The 23,268-nt window shown below is 42.1% G+C and overlaps 1 protein-coding gene across 12 annotated transcripts in view; it reads right to left on the bottom strand.

The window, feature by feature from the left end:
- Positions 1–314: 314 nt before the first annotated feature.
- The window catches only part of LOC5567364 (RNA polymerase II elongation factor Ell), a 307,226-nt gene continuing 284,272 nt past the window's right edge, over positions 315–23,268 (bottom strand). For 8 of the 12 annotated variants that reach the window (XM_021852072.1, XM_021852074.1, XM_021852071.1 and 5 more), the window contains 9 exons: positions 9,651–10,283; positions 9,221–9,291; positions 8,916–9,072; positions 8,625–8,834; positions 7,925–8,086; positions 7,345–7,608; positions 6,800–6,974; positions 6,656–6,729; positions 315–4,752 (listed from right to left, as the gene is read on the bottom strand). In XM_021852072.1, coding sequence (XP_021707764.1) covers positions 4,650–4,752; positions 6,656–6,729; positions 6,800–6,974; positions 7,345–7,608; positions 7,925–8,086; positions 8,625–8,834; positions 8,916–9,072; positions 9,221–9,291; positions 9,651–10,283 — 1,849 coding nt within the window. In that variant the 3' untranslated portion in view covers positions 315–4,649. The remainder of the gene's footprint in view (positions 4,753–6,655; positions 6,730–6,799; positions 6,975–7,344; positions 7,609–7,924; positions 8,087–8,624; positions 8,835–8,915; positions 9,073–9,220; positions 9,292–9,650; positions 10,284–23,268) is intronic. The other 4 variants (XM_021852081.1, XM_021852080.1, XM_021852082.1 and 1 more) reach the window with 2 other exon arrangements.

Below are 23,268 nucleotides of genomic sequence, written 5' to 3'. Positions count from 1 at the left end.
AAAAAAATGGGTTAATAAAATCTTAAGTTAATCCATTTTTAAAGCCTGACCACCAAAAACATTTTGAATACCTCCAAAAATTACTACAGAGGTAACAGAAACACCTCCAGAAATTACTACAGAGAGTTTTCCAAAGAGCTGTGCAGGAGTTCCTCTAAAGATTATTTCAGAAATTTCTCAAGGAAGTCATCAGCCGTCCCGGAATGTATGTTAAGATTTCCTGTAAGATTTTCTTTTAAATAGTTCAACCTGTAATTTCTCGATGGATATCTGCAGAAGTTATTCCAGGGAGTGTTTTTTAGGTTTTCATCTCAAACTATCGTTCATAGTTTCTTTGAGAATTCAATCTGATCTAGAAGAATGCCCTCAAGAAATACTCTATACATGTTTCCTAATATTCCTTCAGGAACTTCTTAACCGATTCCTTCAGAAATTTCCCACATTATTAAAGGATTATTAAAGAAATTTATCCAGTAATAGGAATTTCCCTAAGGAATTTTAAGGATTTTTTGTCAAGGAGGTTTTTCTAAAGGTTAGCCTGAAGTAATTACTGATGAAACTCCTGGTGAAATACATGATAAAATCCTGTAGGAGAAAACTCCGGCAACGTTCTTAGAAGGAAGCTCTGGCCTCTCGTTTTTGGATTACTTCTTGGAGAAATTCTCCTAAATGCATTTCAATGGATCACCGCATCAAAACAAAGGCGCCACTGTATATGGGATTTAACATTGTGACAGCATTGCTGTTCTGTCAAACACACAAGGCTACGGTGGCGCTATCTATGCTTTCCATAACGGCCGTTTTGGCAACGAATTTCTTCACCTCCATAATAAATCTTAATCGATTTTTCAGGAAAAAATCTGAAAAAATACAGTCAGCTCCTTTTAAGTCGATACTGAAGGGACCATCGACTCAAGAAAACATCGAATCAATTAAAAATAAATGCTTTGAAAAAGCTCGTATTTACTCTACGATTCGAGTGAGGTGAGAGATCTCCCTGCTCGACTCGAATAAGGTGAGCCTCCATTTGATTTACAGGACGAGACACTTCATTCGAGCCGAGTATTCTCGCCTTGCTATACTAGACCGAGATTTCTCACTTCGCTTCACTCGTAGAGTAAGCCCAGCCTGTTTGCATTTCATAATTTTCTTTACTTTAACCCTCTCTTTCCCACGACTTCGATCGAAATAGTCGATTACGAAAAAAGCGTTTTTATAAAAAGTGCTTGATCAAACAAAGTTGCAAATAGTCTACATTTTTCGAAATCGGGTTAAAAAATGTTAGTTGTTATTCAATAGTAAATTGAATGTTTATCAATATTTTTAATATTGAAACAGTTATTTGACTTTTGGATTAATCTGATGAGTATATAATCATATTCTAGTAACAATTACTTCATATTCATCTAATTTGGTTTATCTCGAGTTCGTCGAAAACCATTGGAGCTCTGGAGCTACCATGAAAGAGATAATCCTCTCTGAAAGTTTTACCGATAAACAGCAAACAAATTTTGTTATTGGATAGCAATCGAGTGCTGATGAGCAACTCATTCTAGCGTGACGTTCATTTTATTGAACGTCACATAAGGTACATGCATAAGGAACACACCAATAAATGTTTAACCTTATGTTGCCTACAAGTATTTCAAGAGGAACTGCAATAATTTTCACAAATTCAGCATAATGATTTCATTACTTAGTATGACGTTCATCACATTGATATGACGTTCATCACATTTATGTGACGTTCATCAAATCCATGTGACGTTCAATACATTTTATGATAAAGTTATAAAATTCATCAAGAATCATCCATAGTTGAACCTTAACTTTTTTTTAAAGTTTTTATAGCAGTACTTTTACTTTCCTTCTTCCAAACCAAACTGCAACCAAACGCTCAATTCGCACGTTTAAAGTGAATTATTTACAAATTATACTATAATTTCTTGTGGAATTATTTGCCTACGTAAGCCGATACTTTTCAACGTTGAAAATCAGAGAATTCTTCACGTATTCTTCGATTACGGTTTTGATTTTGCTTCACTCCTAAAACAAAGTAACAACTGAGCAGAAAAATAATCGAAACCTAAAACAGGAACTTAGGACACAAATCGAAACGGAAAAATCAAATAATAACCATAAAATCAACCTAACCCCATATCGTTCGTTTTTCCTTCGCTTTACGGGCGCATTTCACCACATTCCTTAGTACGGAAACCAAAAAACAATAATTTCATAAACGTAAACCATTCAAATTATCAAAAAAAAAAAAAAATAGTAGAAAACAAAGAAACAGAACGGCCGTTCCCGTTTTCCGTATCGTTCACAGTTTGTCCGTTGCGCTTTTCCCCAATTCTTTCGTTTGGGAAACTCATTCTTCCACTGGCAAATATTCCGCTATTTACACTCCCTCCCTGCGTAATCCTATAACTTGCAACATTCCTTCGCTCCGAACAACAAAACCAGAAATGAAGAAATTCTCTCCTACTCCTGCGCTGTCCGCACTGACTTGACTTGTGTTTGCGTATGTTGCCTCATCAACAACATCTCTGACTCCTTCTTCATTGATGATTCACTGTGCTTCCGGTGGATCGCCAAAACACGCACTTGGCACACGCGTCTGCGGAACCCTTTGATTAGTTTCGCTATGTTTCAATAAATTCTCTCTCTCTCGTCCTTCACTTCCTTCGTTTTCGCTAATTCTCTGTGGCACTAGGGGGGGGGTTTCAGTTGGTTGCGAGTTCCGCAGCGTGCGGGCGCATTTACGCGAATGCACCGGCGCATTTGACGATCCCCAGGTTATTCTCTCTTCTTTCTCCCAGTTTTTGCTAACATTCTAACGCGATTAAATGCGTCTGATTGTGTGAGTGTGTACGAATCTGTTGACTGTTTCCGCGAGAGTGATTCTCACTCTCGCGCATTTTCTTCATTTCCTTTCTTTTCTTCCTGTTTCATTTACATATTTTTCAAAATTGCCTAAATTAAACAACTAATAAATTAATTAAATACCCATAATTTCCTTAAATCCTCTTCCCCTCCTGTCTGTTTCACTTGCTCCCATTTCTCTCCTGCTACTGCTGCATTTGTTTTTAGTATTATTGGCTTTACATTGGCGTCACTCATACACGTGTACGACGACGATTGGATGAGTTCTGGGTGAGCGCTCGCTCTCATCACACGACGCGCGTGAGTGCGTTGGAAGAAAACAAAAAGAATATCACGAAATTGGTTTCACTTGCTAACTTCTTCTCCATCCCTTTCTTTCCCTAAAAAACAACCGATTCCCTCTCTGCTCTTCTCTCACTCTTCCTATACATAGATCTCTTTTCCGATTGGAAAAAGGGGAACAACATTGGCGTTTGCTCTCGTTTCAAACGAAACAAAAGAAAATTAAAAAAAAAAACGAGAAACTAAGGAATTAATTCAAAAAATCTACTACTCTTGTGTGGTGACTTCGAGCTTGTTACTCATTCTCCTGTTCTCTCTCTCTTTCTCGCTTTTCTATCTTTTTCTCTCTTCTGCTGCTGATGCTTCTGTTGCTAAACGCTCAATTAACTAGTTAAGTTTCATAAACTCCCTAAAATTAGTTTAAACGAAAAATCCTTAGAAATCAATTCATGTGTTTTTTTTGTTTGTTTGTTTGTGTTGATGTTTCTCACTCTCTTTTCGTATGTTTTTTTTCCTTTAAGTGTGGGTTCTTTTTCTCTCTCGTCGGTGTGAGTGTGCTGGTTGTGTGGTTCCACTTTTGATTATTGGCTTTGTCGTCTACTGCGCCGCAGTTGCCTTGAGCAATAGACTATTGTGTGTCGGTGTACACACTGTTGCGTGTATGTGTGGGTGTGAGGGAGGTGCTTGTGTATCGATCGAGAGATGAGTTGGCGAGAAACCGCGAGTACGACGGCGACGATGACTACTACTGCTGCTGCTTCCGCGTGCTGCGGGGCTGTTAGTACTACTACTCCTACTTCTGCTACTACTACTAGTAATTACGAGATGCTACTGGGATGTGTGCTGCGGCGGATGATGGGGCTGCTGCGACTCCAACGGTCCAAGGGGCTCGGTTCCAAGAGGAGTGTTGTTGGCTGCGGCGAATGTGGGAGCGGGGCGGGTCAAGGCATTCATGTGACAACGAACGAGAGCACCATCGTCGCGAGAAGTTGGCTTTACATTGAGATGAGGCGTGGGCCTGCTTCTGCCACGCAGGCATTTTGAGGGAGGCGGATCCCGCGGACGAGAAAGTGGCACGATTCCGGCTGATCACGGGCCTCCCGGGGCGTGAAATTAGTTCAACATACTTTTTTTTCGGCTAGGTTCTCCTTGGCTGGTTCTAACTTCTAAACAAATTATTTTCCATTAATTAAAAAAGGTAACAAAGGATTGCTTGCAGCGGCTTGCGTGCTGCTGCGGCTGCTGCTCTTGCGCTGCTACTGCTATTGGTTATTTTTTCCATTCTAGTAGTATAACGTTCGGAGAGCGAGAAAACGCAGGAAAGAGCATTGGGTTTCCTCTCTGCGCACTTAAGGTTCTCCTACATTTATATATATCTCAGGCTGTATGCGTGTGTCTGCGTGGGTGTTTGTATGTGTAATGGTTTAGTGTCGTCAACATACGAATTGCGACGAGTGCTGTTTTACAGGCTTCAATAATCGTCAGTAATTCTCCTGCGGTCGACAATGTCCGTTGGTGATGGCTACGTCGTAATCGTGCACGAGATGCTTGATATGAGATAGCTTGTTGTGAAGGTAGTTGAACCTGTGGGCGAAAGATTGAGTTGAAGAATAGTTAGTAGTTGCACAAGAACAGTTTGAAAATGCTATTAATAATCTTTGGACATATACATTGGCATGGTTGACCACCTGCAGTTACAACTTCGTTATTGAAAATGCAACTATACTTCCAAAAGGAACAACGGATACAACTTGGGTTTAGTTGAGCCTCCCATTCCTAGAGTGCACGTATTAGAGTTCCCATATTTAGGTGCTAAGCAATGCTTTCTCCTGCAGTGTTAGAATACAGGTCAATTTGGGATGGGATGGAAATTTTGAAGTGTGACTCGCTTTACAAAAGCCGTTAGGTTCTCTGTACACTCACGTGAAAACAATGGTAGATTGGAAAATATGAAAGGGTTGAAATATAGGATTTATCTTGTTGAACGACTCGATAGAAGAATAACTCTTAACACAATAAAGTCAAAAATGGCGCCTCTATTTTAAAAATAATCCATCTATCTGTACAATACTTGACTTGGTAATGAACCATTCAAACATTTTTCAAGATGCAAAATATGAACTAAGGTTACTAAACATTCATTATGTGTGAATGATTCAGAAAACCATCATATTCAATTGATTTGAAACACAAGCATGGAACGAGCTCACCAATTGATAATCGATTTTCGATTGACGCTTTCACGATACGCTGGGTCTGCTTGATTTATTACCATCGAGCTCGTTTGTTTCGGTCACAATGAAACACTTCCGAGCAATACGAGCGCTCAACCCAAAGCTTCCACTCAGGGAAGGCGAAACAATACTGAAAGCAAACGTCAATTGCTGATAACTATCTTCTCGAAAAAAGGTTGAAGAAATGTATTTGCTTGCCTTCCCACGATTGTTTGAAATCAAATGTGCGATTCGACAGCAATATGGTGATATTTAAAACTGAAAAGGCAATGGCTCTTTTTCAGTGGTAGTAAAAACGAAATCCAGAAGCAATGTTAAGTTTAATGTGATTAATTCCGATCACTTACGACGTAGAAGTTATAGTGACGACATCTTTCGGAAGGGCAGTAAAGCCGTTGGTCCCTAGATGTACTAGGCCAGGTCAAAAATTTTCGTTGATTAAGATTTTTTCTCCAATAAACCACTGTACTGGTTTAGATACAAGCCATATGCGATTGAATTTAAGTTAAATCATTTAACTTTTGCCAATTCTTATACTTACCGAAGTTACCGAAAAAAAGTAATTTCAGCTTTGTAAATGCAAAGACATCACAGTTTTTTAGGATTCATCTTAGCGGACTGACCTCAAACTTCAAAGCGAATTAAAATAGAATATTTCTCCATGTTTAATAAATTTCTGATATTTCCTCAAATCGTGATGTTATACATTTTTGAATGTTCTATGGATTGTTTATGTCCATGATGTTTCAGTAGGTCTTAAAATCATTTTTGAAATTGTTGCTCCATGTGAATAGGAAATTCAGCAAACATGGGATTGACATACGTTTATGGGCAATTTATTGATATACAGTAGATGGAAAGCTTTAAAGCCGTTAAGTGGTCCCATTATAGCCATATATAGAGAGTTTGGCAGCAAACACAGCTTAGGTTTATTCTACGAGTGGCGTGAAGTGAGAATTGTCGGTCTCGTGCTATAATAATAGCGAGGTGACAAAACTCGACTCGAGTGAAGTAACTCTCAATTTGATTTACACGGCGAGTCACTTCACTCTAGTCGAGAATTGCCACCTCGCTATTATTATAATACGAGACCGACAATTCTAACGCCACTCTTAGAATAAGTTCTAATGTTAAACTTTCATTTACGAATTATTTCGAAATTGCTATCAATCGATTATAAATATAAGGTAAGACGGGGCAGAATAAAATACTTCAGTACATACATAGGTAATTAGTTTATCATTGACACTTACCTCTGCTTAGTCTCCTGAAATTTGTTATCCTTTATACTCTCATCGTACTCCTTGATGATTTGCCGCTGAATCTCCTGTTGCAAAAAAAGCACAAAACCAGCATTAGTCCGAATCGTTTACCACCCCCTTCAGCTGCAATCTTACCTTATACCGCCTCTCGTTATGCCGCTCGTGTTGCAAGTTCTCCTCCAGCTGAGCAAACTTTCTCGATACTCGTTCAACGATTTCGTGCAGCCGCCGGTACTCTTGAAAATCGTTGTCAAATTCAGTCTTATATTTACGCCGTTGTTCCACCGAGGTTATCCTAGTAAATTGGTCACTAGAAAAAAAGGTATACAATATTGAAATTCTCTCACATCTTTAGTGGTCTCAGGGGGGCATTGAATAGCATAGCAAAGACTGACTTTACATGGTTGCTACTCCGTGGTTGATCAAAACCGGTAAAAATGGCACTTCGTTCTAAATGAATAGGGGATGGGACTTTCCGTTTTAGCAGACCTCATATTATCGATCACTAACGGACGCCAACCAAGTCCTTACAGTCAGTTGGGATGGGGAAGGAATGTTAGTGTGTAATGATTATTGCTTCTAGAGATCGAGAATACCTCTGCATCTCCACAATCACCAAGAGAAGGGTGTTTGTTAGTGAGAAATGAAAAAAACTCTGCATTTTGCATTTTACCACCTACCTAAAGTCATCCTTCAGCGACTTAACCTTGTTCGTGTTGGCCCGGTACGCATTGATCTGGTCGTCGTAGTTGTCCCGTTCCGATATCACATCTTCCACCCGGTCCCGGTCCCGGTCCCGCTCCCGTTCCCGATCCCGTTCGCTGCGGGATTCCTTGTCACTCGAGGGTGCCTGAATCCGCCGGGCCACATCGTTGGACACGAGCGAGTAGCTCAAACTGACGCCACTGTCCTCCGATTCCTGCGCGTTCGGTGTCACGCTTGATCTGCGGAAAGGAAATGGGTAAGAGCAAACAGGGAATGAGCACTTCTAGTACTGCACAGCAGGAAGTCGTTCTTGTGCTTCGGAAAACACCGTCGTCCCGAAGAGTAGCGGCGCGGAATTCCGCGCCTTGAGATTTTGGTTTTTATGAGAAGCGATAAGCTACCATCACCTATGTTTTTGGAATAACTCTTGACGATAATGTATGCTGACTGACTGGTTTAGGTTGTTAGCCCGGATGGATGGTCGAATGGTTGTGAAGAATTGCGTACGCGCGTAGTACTAGATTCACCGGGAGGGAATTGGAAGGTGGTAATTACCCGTGATGGTTGTTGCTGTGGTTGTTGTGGTGGTGGTGGTTGTTGTGGTTGTTCTGATGATTGCTGTAGCTGTTGTAATATTTGGAGGAACGCATACTATCATCGTACGGCCTTGAGCGAGGATTCATATTACTGGAGTCCCTAGAATCAGTTACACCCCGCCTGGAGAGGGAGAACCATTTTTTTTTGTTGGTAGGAATGGTTCCAGTTCGGAAAAGAGTTTTCAGTTGAGATGATAAAACAGGTGGAAATGTTGTAAAGGGAATTTAGGTTGTTTGTTGAAGTAGAGTAAGGGGTCGTCCATAAATTACGCAGTATTTTGGCGGAGAGTTTGGGGTCACGAATTTGAGACGAAAGGGAGGGAGGGATGACCTCATATCCAACGATCTTATGCCAAATAGTCCGCTTCTTCTACGAGGGGCAAGGGGGTTATAAAAAGTCAGTGGGAAAAATGCTACGTCATTTATAGATGATTCCTATAGGGATCTCAAGTCCGTAAAGCGTAGAAGTCTAGTACTGCGTCTTCCTAAAGTCAATCACCTTGCAGGACACTTGGACGATTCAACATATTTTCAAAGTACCACCGCTAAGATGCTTCTTCGTATAAGTCACAAATGATCAGTAGCCAGAACGCCTTATGTCAGGTACTCTAGTACCACACAAACAACGTTTCGTCAATGCAACACCAAGCGACACTTACCGGTTCGTGTCTGGCAGGATGTCCTTCTTGTAGTGACTAATCCGAGGCTTCTTGGACGTTGGCATGCTACCGAGGTCGTCGTTGCTGGCAATTGAAGGCCTTTTCCCGCCGGACGGTGGACTGCTGCCGTTGTGCGCACTGGACGGACTCTGTCCCGACGTCGACGAACCACCGTCCGACCCTGGAGGTGTTAGATTTTGAGGTTTCCGCCTGGAAGGGAGAAAAAAAGGCACCGAGAAGGTCGAGACGAGCGGTTAGTAATGATCTCTTTGCACCGATCGGAATCAGGACCTTTTGAGTATCTGCCGCTCCTGTTCGGTATAGAACGGCCAGTCCTCCTGCACATCGTTCCAGACGTGCCGATGCAATGAGTAGACATTATCCCGCATACTGGATATGTTTGTCAGTATCTGAGATATGCATTTACGCTCCTCCTTACGAACACCGTCTGCCGTAGTGGAATCGTTTCGTGAGTTGGGCGCGCGATAACGTTGAGTGAAGGTGAGAGAAGACAAATTAGCATCAATGGTCGGACACGGTACACTTTTTAGATTAGAGGCTGGGAAAGAATGATTAGGGAATTGCTTGAACATTACCTTGTTGCAATTTGAGGATGATTTCTGGTCTTTTGTATGGCCTTAGTGCTAGCATGTGGATCAACCTTTCCCTGGTTTTCGGAAGTTGGAATGATGGAAGAAGAACGGAAGACTTGGTTATTGTTTGTAGACACATAGATATTGAGGTGGTAGGTTGACGCAATCACAAACGATAATGCATGCGTTGTGTTATTGAGGATCAATGGAACCCACGTAGTTTGAACAAAAGAGGATTTCTCATCATAATTTCTATGCATGTGACATCGATCAATTCGATGTCAAGATGCTCCTGAATTCGTTCGAAGAATTCATTGGACCCACTTCCAAATCTCAACTATATTCTCTTTGGATATCCAACGGAATCACGTTAAATTTTCAACATGTCTGAGCTTTTGTAACATCCCGTGCGAAATTCCCACCCCTTACTGACCTGATATTCCGCTTCATGATGTCCGGATTGCCACTGCTGCCCTTGTGGGACGTCCGCCCGTTGGCCGTCCGACTGGACACGACACCGTTGCTTTCAGACTTTTGCTGGGACTGCTGCTGCTGCGGAGGATCGTGCACCGTGTGCTGGTAGCCGGGCTTGAGTTGCGCCGCCGCCGTGGGTAGGTTACCATTGTTACTACTGCCATTGCTGTAGTGGTGATTGTTGTGCTGCTGCTGCACAAAGCCATTGCTTTTCGGGAGTTTTGGTGATGTCGAAAGGTGGTTGCTGTAGCTGTTGGTGCTGTTCGCCGTCGCCGCGGACGACGATAGCAGATTACCGTTGTGGTGCTGGTGGTTGTTCGCGAGCGCGGGATTCATTAGACTACTACTATGGTTGTTGGCGGCGGCGGCGATGGCATTGCTGCTGCCGTTGTGGTGGTTTATGTTGTTGTTATGGTTGCTGTTGTTGTTGTTGTTGGTGGTGCTGCTGCTGTAGTTGTTGCTGGAACTGTGCAGCGAATCACGTTTACTTAGGAGCGAGTTACTGCTAGGAATGTTGCTGATACGAGTGGTTGGGTTTTTTAACTTCACCTTCCGCCCTATGTCGGTTTGGTTCGGCTTGATTTCTCTTGTACTGGAATGAAAAAAGAGTAGGAAATTAGTTAAAATGATCGCATTGTCAGTCACAACTTAATAATCAATTGAACAAAGTATTCAGCCCAATAAGACAAACGCCCAGAGAGAAGAGGATGTAAATCAAAATTATGTTAACAGACCACCACGACGAGAGCTTCCACTTGGTCTGGAGTGAACCGAATGGCACTTGAAAACAAGCTTAACCCTTTCAGGACGTCTTATTTTATTACGGTATTTCTTCGTGGAGGGGCCAGTGCATATAGCACTTAACACATGTAGCAGAAGTAGCCTAGACAAGCCGCTTCTCCTAGCCGACTTAAACAATGTTACAAGGGACCAGCCTCGGCAGGGCTAATCCTCTGGAGCCAACTCTTGATCGGCGCGCCATAAGCGCTACAATTCTAGTATAATGTTAGTGACTGCATTCCAGCACTCGGTATCCGCACACATTCTCTGGATTATATTGTCGGAGGACGTGTCCCCTCCGCATGTAGTGAGCATGCGACCTCTCACAACAATGAAACGGGGGCAATCGAATACGACATGCTCCGCTGTTTCCTCCACACCAGCAGAATTGGGGCACGCATCCCTATAACAACCATGTCCTGACAGAAACTGCGTCAGGTGGAAGTTCACTTCCCCATGGTTTCTACTATACCAATCTGACACATTTGGTATTAGCCGATGGGTCCATCTACCCTTAGTGGAGTTATCCCATTCCTGCTGCCAGCTTCTGAGCGTTTCCTCTTTACACGTGTCGCGGACTCCTCTGGTACCTCTTTGGTTGAAGCATTGAACATCTTCCTCGATGATGAGCCCGATGGGCGTCATCCCGGCTATGATGCACACGGCCTCTTTAGATACCGTTCGTTATGCACTTGCTACTCTTAAGCACATTATCCTGTACGTGCTTTCCAACCGCTTGCGTTTGCTGGCAATTACAGCAGAGCTGTTAGACATCATCCTCGGCAGCGCCGCTATAGCCGTAGATGCCCTTTTACAGGCATATTCAACGTGACTAGCGATGCTGAGCTTGTCATCGATCATTACCCCAAGAAGCCTAAGAGATCGCTTGGACTCTATGGTGCAATCAGCTACCGAGATAAGCACCCGTTGCTCGGACTTGCGGTTGTTGACCACCACCACCTAAGTCTTGTGACGGGCCAGTCCTAGTTTCCTAGACTTCATCCATTCCTCAACTATGGAAATAGAGTGCGCTGCTGTCAACTCTACTTCTTCCATCGATTCATCATAGACCACTAGGGTGATATCGTCGGCGGAGCCAACAATCTTAATACCCGTCGGAAGGAGCAGCCTCAGTACGTCATCACGTCATCGTACATCGCATTCCATAACAGCGGGCCCAGGATTGAACTTTGAGGTACTCCTGCGCTGCCCATAACTACAAAACAGTCACATTCGACATTTTTGACAAAATGGAGTTAATACCATGGAGAGTCATCAAATGATAAATACTTTCGATAAACTTACTGAAATCTTTGAGATTGTTCTAGAAAATTCGAAAAAAATACCAAGTTGTTTTGTCACATTGGTAATTATAACCGCATAACAGTCACATTGAGATTATAAATGAGCCTCGTAATGTGATAGAAATGAAATTTCTATCAGAATTATTTTTTGACAATTCACCTAGTATGTGATATGAGTTGTACAAAATATCAGCCTCAATTAAGCACTTTTGAGTTCCTGGTAATTTTTAGAAATTTTAGTTTCCTCCCATACTGCCATAAAATGCAAACTTGGTATTCCGTTTACTCAATGCCTACTTTTGTCGAATGTTACAAATATGCAGTTATGGGCAGTGCGGTGATTCGAACGCTTTTCTGTCCCTTCCTGTACAATCCTACCATCAAAATAGCCTTCTAGAAGCTTACACGCGCATGGCGCGGTAAATGGCTGGGCATGGCGTACCATTGGTACCTCGCGTACCTGCAGGAATAAAATAGACCCCTTTGTGCGGTCCTTAGCCTCTTGCCCAGCAACTCCTATCCCTACCTCCTCGTGGTACTGGCCGGGGGGTACGAGTAACCTCGGAGAAGATCGGGTAACCAACCCCCGGTGGGAACTTTGGTCGTATGCTGACAGGGAAGGGGGGGTTTGTTTTTGCAAACCTGGAGCGTCTGTACTCCATGTTAGGAGCGGCTCACAACAGCGTCAGTTCCCCATGTCAGGGGCGGCTGATCATCGTCCGAGTGCCAGAGAAGGACTCTAAGCTAAACTGCGCACTATGGCCCTCCGAACATTTAGGGAGAATGGTCCTCCGGAAATCTAGGGGGTTGCACAGTGGTACCGCCCATAGGTCATAAATCAAAAAACAAAATGTCTTGTTTGGCACTCCTTTACCTTTTCATGGATCATTTATGATCTCAAGATTGTAAAAACATAAACATTAATGGCGTTCCTGTATAATTTTTATAGTAGGGCTATGAATGATGGAGTGTATTTTTTATGTGTTAAAAATACGTTGAAAATTGAGCGATTTCAGCACTTTGTTCATTGTCTTCGCAAACCAAAATCAATTGATTTTTCAATCAGTTTAGATTACAGAATCTTAGTACAGATGTATATCTATCACTTCCAATATATTTTAGAATGTTATGTGACATCTAGGAGTCAGTATTGATGTGAGTAAGGTGGATAGAAATATACTCACTTGGTAACTACATCACTTTTTTTGAAGTACGCTTTTGAATATGTTCTTAATAACATTTAATCAAACTTCTGCCATCACATGATCATGTTTGAGTAGGAAAATGAACCTGTGAAGGTTCTAGCTGCAAATATTTGCAAATAAGTTAGCAGCGTGCCTTCAAAGTTGTTAGTTTTACCAAAAATGGCAGTGATAAAAATATTCAAAGAATTTATTACATACCAGTATAGCTGTAGCTAACTGGAATGAATGCACAAAATAATAAAATTTTCACTACTAAAACTTGAATTCACTATGAATACATTTGCAATATTGTAATTTGATTTAATGAGTAGCTTTAGTGAGAGCGCTGAGACAATAAAATCCTAATATATTAGTAATGGTACAACAGTCATTCTAATATATATATGACATGATTTCCCAAAGTGTGGGAGGAACAAAATGAAAATGTTATTTATTTTGTACATCAAAACAAGATCTTCAACGAAATTCCAGTATTTATAGATCCAGCGCTAAAAAAATAAAACTGTGAGAATAAAAAGTATAATAAGAAGCAACAATATATTAACAAATACAGTAAAACCTCCATGAGTCGATATCTGAAGGGACCATCGACTAATGGGAATATCGAGTCGTGGAAACGAATGCCTTGGAAAGTCGTTTGAAGGGACCATGTAATTTTGTTTTTAGTATGGTTCCATGAGTCGATATCGAGTCATGGAACATCGACTCATGGAGGTTTAACTGTAATTCATTAGTTATTTCTTAGTTTGAAGTATTTGAAACATAAGGTTAATTACATTAGGTGCCATGCTCGTTTTTTGGTTTTGGTAGAGATTTGATGTGAAATTGGCTTTATCAATCAATAAATATTTTTCAAGTATTTATTTGGTATATACATCCCGGCACTTAGAAAACTGTTCAATAGCTCTTTATATCCACATACTAAAAACTAGGCTTTTGAGCATGTGAAGCAACTCTGAGCAGGGAATCTTCTCAAGTTGGAAAAAAATTGTCCTGATATATTGCTTTCAATGTATAGATTTCATGGTCCTCTTCAAGATATTAAATACTTTAGTTAATTTTGGACACGGATGGAGATATAATTGCAAAATCGGTTTTATGCACATATAATCATTCATATAACAGAGCCTTCGCATAATGTTCTCCGCATCCTAAGGCAGCATCCATTTATTACGTAACGCTTTTTGTATGGAAATTTTTATATTTTTGTATGAGCCGTAACGCTTGAACCTACTCCCCCCTCTCCATAGAGCGTTACGTAATTTGTGGATGCCGCCTAATCAGAATTTTTGAAGTGATATGAATTACGACATCAACCTCGACGGAGTTTTAACTGTCAAAAATTATTAATTTGGCGATTTCTCATGGTATTTTCCACCGGATATCGAGTAAAATGATTTATGACCGCTTCGTAGAACAAATGGAACCACTGTGGGTTGGTGTCAGGCCCTGCAAGCCAACCGTAAAAACACATCAGCACAGGAACGTCAACGAGAGAATACGGACAGGAACAATCGGCAAAGACCACATCGACGAAAAAGGACTAGCTATTGGAAACTCGGTACGTGGAACTGCAAATCTCTGAACTTCATTGGAAGTACTCGCATACTCTCCGATGTACTGAAGACCCGCGGTTTCGACATCGTAGCGCTGCAGGAGGTGTGCTGGACAGGAGCATTGGTGCGAACGTTTAGAGGTAATCATACCATCTACCAGAGCTGCGGCAACACACGCGAGCTGGGAACAGCTTTTTGTATGGAAATTTTTATATTTTTGTATGAGCCGTAACGCTTGAACCTACTCCCCCCTCTCCATAGAGCGTTACGTAATTTGTGGATGTCGCCTAATCAGAATTTTTGAAGTGATATGAATTACGACATCAACCTCGACGGAGTTTTAACTGTCAAAAATTATTAATTTGGCGATTTCTCATGGTATTTTCCACCGGATATCGAGTAAAATGATTTATGACCGCTTCGTAGAACAAATGGAACCACTGTGGGTTGGTGTCAGGCCCTGCAAGCCAACCGTAAAAACACATCAGCACAGGAACGTCAACGAGAGAATACGGACAGGAACAATCGGCAAAGACCACATCGACGAAAAAGGACTAGCTATTGGAAACTCGGTACGTGGAACTGCAAATCTCTGAACTTCATTGGAAGTACTCGCATACTCTCCGATGTACTGAAGACCCGCGGTTTCGACATCGTAGCGCTGCAGGAGGTGTGCTGGATAGGAGCATTGGTGCGAACGTTTAGAGGTAATCACACCATCTACCAGAGCTGCGGCAACACACGCGAGCTGGGAATAGCTTTCATAGTGATGGGTGATATGCAAAGGCGCGTGATCGGATGGTGGCCGATCAATGAACGAATGTGCAAGTTAAGAATCAAAGGCCGATTCTTTAACTTCAGCATAATCAACGTGCATAGCCCACACTCCGGAAGCACTGATGATGACAAGGACGCATTTTACGCGCAGCTCGAACGCGAGTACGACCGCTGTCCAAGCTACGACGTCAAGATCATCATAGGAGACTTAAACGCTCAGGTTGGCCAGGAGGAGGAGTTCAGACCGACGATTGGAAAGTTCAGCGCCCACCGGCTGACGAACGAGAACGGCCTACGACTGATAGATTTTGCCGCCTCCAAGAATATGGCCATTCGTAGCACCTATTTCCAGCACAGCCTCCCGTAACGGTACACCTGGAGATCACCTCAGCAGACAGGATCGCAAATCGACCACGTTTTGATCGATGGACGGCACTTCTCCGACATAACCGACGTCAGAACCTATCGTGGCGCTAACATTGACTCCGACCACTAGCTGGTGATGGTGAAACTGCGCCCAAAACTATCCGTCATCAATGATGTACGGTACCGACGCCCGCCCCGGTACAATCTCGAGCGGCTGAAACAACCGGATGTCGCCAATGCGTACGCGCAGCACCTTGATGCAGCGTTGCCGGATGAGGGCGAGCTCAGGGCCCGTCTTGAGGACTGCTGGAGGACAGTCAAAGCAGCCATTAACGACGCTGCCGAAAGCATTGTCGGATATGTGGAACGGAGCTCAAGAAACGATTGGTTTTAGAGGAGAAAAATGCAGCGCGGACTGCAATGCTGCAGCATGGTACGCGGCAAAACGTGGAACGATACAGACTGAAGCAAAAACAGCAAACCCGCCTATTCCGGGACAAAAAGCGCCGCCTGGAAGAGGTGGAATGCCAAGAGATGGAGTTGCTGTACCGTTCTCAAGAAACGCGGAAGTTCTATCAGAAGCTCAACACATCCCGCAAAGGCTTCGTGCCGCGAGCTGAGAAGTGCCGGGATAAGGATGGGAGCATCTTGACGGACGGACGCGAGGTGATCGAAAGGTGGAAGCAGCACTACGATGAACACCTGAATGGCGCAGAGAGCACAAGCACAGAAGGTCAGGACAACGAAGGCGATGGCTACGTCAGCAGAGCGGAAAGCGGAAACCAACCAGCTCCCACGATGGGGGAAGTTAAGGATGCCATTCAACAGCTCAAGAACAACAAGGCCGCTGGCAAGGATGGTATCGGAGCCGAACTCATCAAGATGGGCCCGGACAGGTTGGCCGCTTGTCTGCATCGGCTGATAGTCAGAATCTGGGAAACGGAACAACTACCGGAGGAGTAAAAGCAAGGCGTTATATGCCCTATCTACAAAAAGGGCGACAAACTGGAGTGTGAAAATTATCGTGCAATCACCATCCTAAACGCCGCCTACAAAGTGCTATCCCAGATTCTCTTTCGTCGTCTATCACCCATAGCAAACGAGTTCGTGGGAAGTTATCAAGCAGGTTTCATCGACGGCCGCTCGACAACGGACCAGATCTTTTCCGTGCGGCAAATCCTCCAGAAATGCCGTGAGTACCAGGTCCCTACGCACCATTTATTCATCGATTTCAATGCGGCATACGATAGTATCGACCGCGGAGAGCTATGGAAAATCATGGACGAGAACAGCTTTCCCGGGAAGCTCACAAGATTGATCAGAGCAACGATGGACGGTGTGCAAAACTGCGTGAAGATCTCGGGCGAACACTCCAGTTCGTTAGAGTCTCGGCGGGGACTACGACAGAGCGACAGACTTTCGTGCCTGTTGTTCAATATTGCGCTTGAAGGTGTTATGCGGAGAGCCGGAATTAACAGTCGAGGCACGATTTTCACGAGATCCGGACAATTTGTTTGCTTCGCGGACGACATGGATATTATTGGGAGAAAATTTGAAACGGTGGCAGATTTGTTCACCCGCCTAAAACGCGAAGCAACAAGAGTCGGGCTAATGGTGAATGCGTCGAAAACAAAGTACATGCTGGTTGGCCGAACTGAGCGCGACAGGACCCGCCTAGGAAGCAGTGTTACGATAGACGGAGATACCTTCGAGGTGGTGGACGAGTTCGTCTACCTCGGATCCTTGTTGACGGCTGACAACAATGTTAGTCGGGACTCAGGAAATACGAAGGCGCATCATCAGCGGAAGTCGTGCCTACTATGGGCTCCAGAAGAAACTGCGGTCAAGAAAGATTCACCCCCGCACCAAATGTACCATGTACAAAACGCTCATAAGACCGGTAGTCCTCTATGGGCATGAGGCGTGGACGATGCTCGAGGAGGACTTGCAAGCTCTTGGGGTTTTCGAACGCCGAGTGCTAAAGACGATCTTCGGCGGCGTACAGGAGAACGGCGTGTGGCGGCGAAGGATGAACCACGAGCTCGCTCAACTCTACGGCGAATTCAGTATCGTGAAGGTAGCTAAAGCTGGAAGGATACGCTGGGCAAGAATGCCGGACAACAACCCTGTAAAGATGGTGTTCGCTACGAATCCGGTCGGAACAAGAAGGCGTGGGGCGCAGCGAGCTAGGTGGATTGACCAGGTGCACCATGACCTGGAGAGCGTGGGTCGCAATCGAGGATGGAGAGAAGCGGCTGTGAACCGAGTAAATTGTCGAAATGTTGTTGGCGAGGTTTTATCGAAATAATTGATGTAAAACAAAATAAATAACAATCAATATTACCCATCCGTTCGGAAAGGGTTAAACCACGAACCCACCGTGAATGAAACGAACTCCTGTTTCTTGAAAAATTCAATCATCCACTCAAGAATCGATGAATACAATATAAGATATCAACACGAGATGAGTGGAGAATTCAGCATCGCTGCTATCCGTTCGGTGGCATTAGGGAGCTGCCATACGAAAGAAGGTGGCACGGCGGCAGCCAGCGATATAGTGAATGGTGGTAGCGGCGGGTTGTTAAGTGTAATCGAAAGTGCTACAATAATCGTAAAGTATATTTGTGGAGCGCCGACTAGCGCGGGTGGGCGGCGGTAGATTATGTCGAGTTCGGGCGAGTTATGAGCTTCCATTTCCAGAGATTATGCGTTATATGGCGATGCGGGGTTATTTCGATACCGCATTCAAATAAGGCCATTCGATTCGATTTGACGTGCGACGATTGGTTTCGGGGTCGTCTGCTGATGTATTTATGCGCCAAATTACCATATCGAAGCGCGAGAGGAGCGTGATTCATTTCACTTCTGGTGGAGTAGGTATTTATTGCCGCATAAAATTCGAAGATTCAGCGAACTGCATTTGGATCCGCCGTGTGTTCCATTCCAAGCGAGCTGATCATTCACGACCCATTATAATCTATTTAGTACACAAGCACCATGCATCACCTAAATACCTCGGTCGGAGGGGAGCTGGGATTGCGAGGGGAGTAAGGCGATGACATTCTCGGGCTTTAGCCAACCGACGTCTATAACGTCGTTTTATTCTTATTGTTGGAATTACGTGCCTACTGGGACAGAATACCCAGCTTCTCAGCTTAGTGTTCTAAGTACATTTCCACAATAATTAACTGATAGCTTTCTTTGCCTTAGTTGCCAATTTCGCATTCTTATATTTTGTGGCGAAAAGATCCTGTACCAACTCGGGAATCGAACCCAGACACCTTCAGCAATGGCTTTGTTTTGTAGCCGCGTACTTAACTACTAGGCTAAGGAAGGGCCCTATGTTGTCGTGAGTGAGTGAAATAAAATCAAATAGAATAAAACCAACGAAACGCGCGAAAATTGGAGCGTGCCATCGAGTCGGTTAAAGTGTGCCGGCAGTATCTCGGTCGTTTCTTTCGTTTTGGGGCCGTCCCTGTCCTTAGTGTACTAATAGCGGCAGCCACTTAGGTTTGGATTGGATTTGTCGTTTGGTACGACGTTTTGTTGTGTTGCATAATTTGATCTGTTTCTCGGTTTGAATAAGTCTGGCGGTGCATGTTTTGCTCCTGTCTACAGTTTACCTCAACAAAGGTGCGTCGAGAAAGTCCGAGAAGTCGTCAGTTTTTTTTTTTTCCTCTCAGGTGACGCGTTTTTTTCTGAGTGCTTTTATATGGCCGAGCATACGAGTGAAGCTGAAAGTGGATTGTGGCTGCTCAATCAAGGATGAAGGATCAATCGGTGAGCTCGTTTCATGCTTTTTTTCAAGTCTATAAAATATGTATGACCGCACATTTAATCGTTACATAAATATGATTTTTCAACAAACTATGAATGGTTCGTCACTGTAAGTGTCGGCATAAACTCTTATTCATAACTTTATTGTATTATATTTTTTGTATTAAATCACTTACCTTTATTTTTATACATAAAAAAATGCTTTGAATGGTTTGGTCTGTGCTAGAAGTGTAGACTTGCAAAACGTTCATTTTATTCAAAAAACTTTGAATGGTTCGCCACTGTAAGTGTCGGCATCAGAATATTATGTAATGGTCTAGCCAATCGATATTTTTTTTCAATTTGAGTCAAATATCCTGCAGGAATGTTGCTTTTAGCTAAAACTTCAAATGGTTCGTCACTTCAAGTAACGGCATTATTTTCTCATACTTGAAAATTTTTCATGTCAATCGAAAATTTCATATTTCTAAGTTTGTTTATATCTCACAAATAATCGTTTATCATGGTCTAATCGCTTATCAAAGTGAATCCTGTGACCCAACGATCCTCCCCATTAACAAACATCCCTCCCAGTAACCTTTGCGGAGATGCAGAGGCAAACACGGTCTCCAAATAGCAAAGGTTACACACTAACATTCCTTCCCCCAATCCCACCTGACTGCAAGGACGTGGCCGGCGCCGTTATTGACCCTGTATAAATAGAGGCACTGAATTATGCACACTGGAGAAGATTATGGCCAATCCCAGCCGAACTTCTAGTTGATTCTTTGTGCATTTTCACTGACTTCGGTCAATCACGGAATAGCAACCATTGATATGTGTAGTCAGTCTAAGCTAAGCTAAGCTAATTAGAACATTTTTTACCTCCATTTCTTGTTTGTGGTTCGAAGCTAAGACTATGCTGCAGCGTCTCTAAAAGAGTCGTGAATTTAAGCAGTTTTTCTGCGCAAATTAATTACCTTATCTTCGGTTGTATTGATAGCCACCATAGCTTTCAGTTTTCCTCAAATATGCTTCACAAATAGTACTATATACAGCAAATATATTGCGATATCAATGTGTGTCCGGCTAGAGAACCACTGGCTCACAAACCCGGACAGCGTCTTTTTGCTTTTGAATTAGTGAATGATTACACCAAATCACTTTTCTCTCGCAATATAGTTCAAAATCTATCATCACATTCACTGTTTTGAACCACCCAAGCAGTAAAACTTATATTTATTCACACATTCGCGAATGAACAAATTTTGAAAAGTTTATCGGAAACTTCACAACAAGAACTTGAACAATGCAGGAAAAATGCAAAACTGAAGTTGCGAATTTGTTTTCATTTTCATTCTTTTCTTTTCAAAGCTTACTAGATGGCAAATTATTGTAAAATGATGAAATAAGTTTAAATGTAAAGATACAAGCAAATATAGCTAGATTTTTATTTAGTTTATTCGTTTAATCAATATGTACCGATTGGGTGTCTGGATATTGGTCCCGTCCGGATTTTGATTCACCACGGTATCACACTTAGAATAAAACACAGAATTCGGAAAATTTTTCCCTTTTCACAGAAGTTCTGTGAAATTGCACAGATTCGGTCGGTAAAGTGCCAATAGAATAACAGAAAAATCACAGTAAATCTGTAAAAAGGTCCTCAAACAGGTCAGTGGAGGCTTCAGGAACAGTCAACAATTCCACAAAAAATCTGTAAAAAATCACCGAACTATTCGGTGCTTTTGACAGATGAAATTTTTCAAGATTTACAGATCGTTCGGTGAAGTGGGAAATCACCGAACGGATTACCGAAAAATCTGCTGTTGAGAATTCGGTGAAATTTCACAGATATCTGTAATTAATTCTAAGTGTGTAGCAATCAACTTTTTGGCTACGAAGGTATTGTAAGGCTAATATCTATATAAATAAAAATGGAATGTTGTTTGTATGTCACGAAATGGCTTACGAACGGGTCAATGGATTTAAATGATTATTTCTCTATTTAGTTTGTCAAGGGTTCCAACGTGTTTGTGCGTATAATAATCCCAGGATATTCTCCGGGAAAGTTGAAAAAACGAGCGCGAACGAAACTGTCATTTTGTATGGGACGATCAATAACGTTTTCAACAGCCTACTTGATGGCAAGACGAAGTTTGCCGGGACCACTAGTATTGTATAAATTCCTTAGATTGTTCAAATCATTAATTTTTTTAAATCGTGACTTTTTGAATAAATCTAAGAGAACTACTCCAAAAAAGACTGTCAATGATCTTCCCAGGAGGACATTCAAAGAATTTGGCATTGCCTGGCCCCTTCCTGGTCAATGGAAATTATTTGCGTCATGGATACTGCACTTGTGTTTGGATTTCTGGCTAAATTTCTTCTGCATTCATGTTGAAAAAATGCATACTTGTATACTTTTTGACGAATTCTTTGACTTCTCCAAACAGTTAGGCTTCTGCCCAAGATCTCACCAGAAATCATTCAACGATTTTATCAACAGTCTGCAATATGTTTTATGAGTTATATGTCAAAATTATTTTAAGAAAGTCAAAATAAGTTGCCAAGTTTCCCTAAATTAATTCATCAAAGTATACGTCAAAAAATGAAATGAATAACTGCTCATATTCTTCAGGAATTTATTCTGGGATACCTTTACATTGCTCAAGGGTTTCATCAACAATTACTCCAGGGTTTATTCCAGAAACCGTTCCTTGGAATATCTTTAATGTCATTGACGAATCGTCGGCAATACCTCAAGGCTTTGGCTTAGGAATGTTTTTTTTTTCATTAAAACACGAAAATTCATGAATTGGTTCTAACAAGACTCACAGAAATTTGTTACATGGATTCCTCCAATCGTTCACCTTAACAAATTCTCCAATATATCGCCTTATTAACCTTAACCAGAAATTGTTTTGCAGTTTTTTTAGGCATTTTTCATGCGTTTCCTATTGAACTTGGTCAGGAGATAAACTCGGAATTCCACTTTAAAAATTATTATTTTTTACAGTCTTTTTAGTATGTGTTCACACTTAGAATTAATCACAGATATCTGTGAAATTTCACCGAATTCTCAACAGCAGATTTTTTGGTAATCCGTTCGGTGATTTTTTGCTTCACCGAACGATCTGTAAATCTTGAAAATTTCATCTGTCAAAAGCACCGAATAGTTTTTGTGGAATTGTTGATTGTTTTTGAAGGTTTTGCTGACCTGTTTGAGGATTTTTTACAGATTTGCTGTGATTTTTTTGTTATTCTATTGGCATTTTACCGATTGAATCTGTGTAGTTTCACAGAGCTTCTGTGAAAAGGGAAAAATTTTCCTTTCGGATTTTTGATGACATGCTATTATTGCATTAATTTCGAAGCGCTTGCTGCATTCTAAATATACCTACAAAATGAATGACGCGAACGGGTTAAACGAATTGATTGAAACAAAACACTTACGGGGATTGCGAAATAAAACATTGTTATTCCCTGTGCACCTTAATTTTATTGGGATTGTAAAACAGAGAATTCCTTACAATTATTATACAAATATCAATCAGCCCCACTTATTTTGGATTCCCATTTTCTTTTTCAAAATAGTCACTTGGTTCTTATTCTATTCAACTTTTTCACTTGAAACAGCACCAATTTTGGATCAAGCCGCGATTGGCAATTGACAATTGGTTTCACAGATTTTCGGTGCAAACAATGAAATATTTCATCTTCACCGAACAGCATGTGAAAATTACAATTTTACAGAATTTTGTACTTTTTCTGCCTTTACAGAATATTTTGTAAATATTGAGAGTTGTGTTTGATCCTTCGACCTTGACGCT

This window comes from Aedes aegypti, chromosome 3 (genome assembly GCF_002204515.2).
Source record: "Aedes aegypti strain LVP_AGWG chromosome 3, AaegL5.0 Primary Assembly, whole genome shotgun sequence".
In the NCBI taxonomy this organism is placed as follows: domain Eukaryota; kingdom Metazoa; phylum Arthropoda; class Insecta; order Diptera; family Culicidae; genus Aedes; species Aedes aegypti.
The sequence above is the reverse complement of the archived record's forward strand: the minus strand, read 5'-3'. Positions and strand labels throughout refer to the sequence as shown.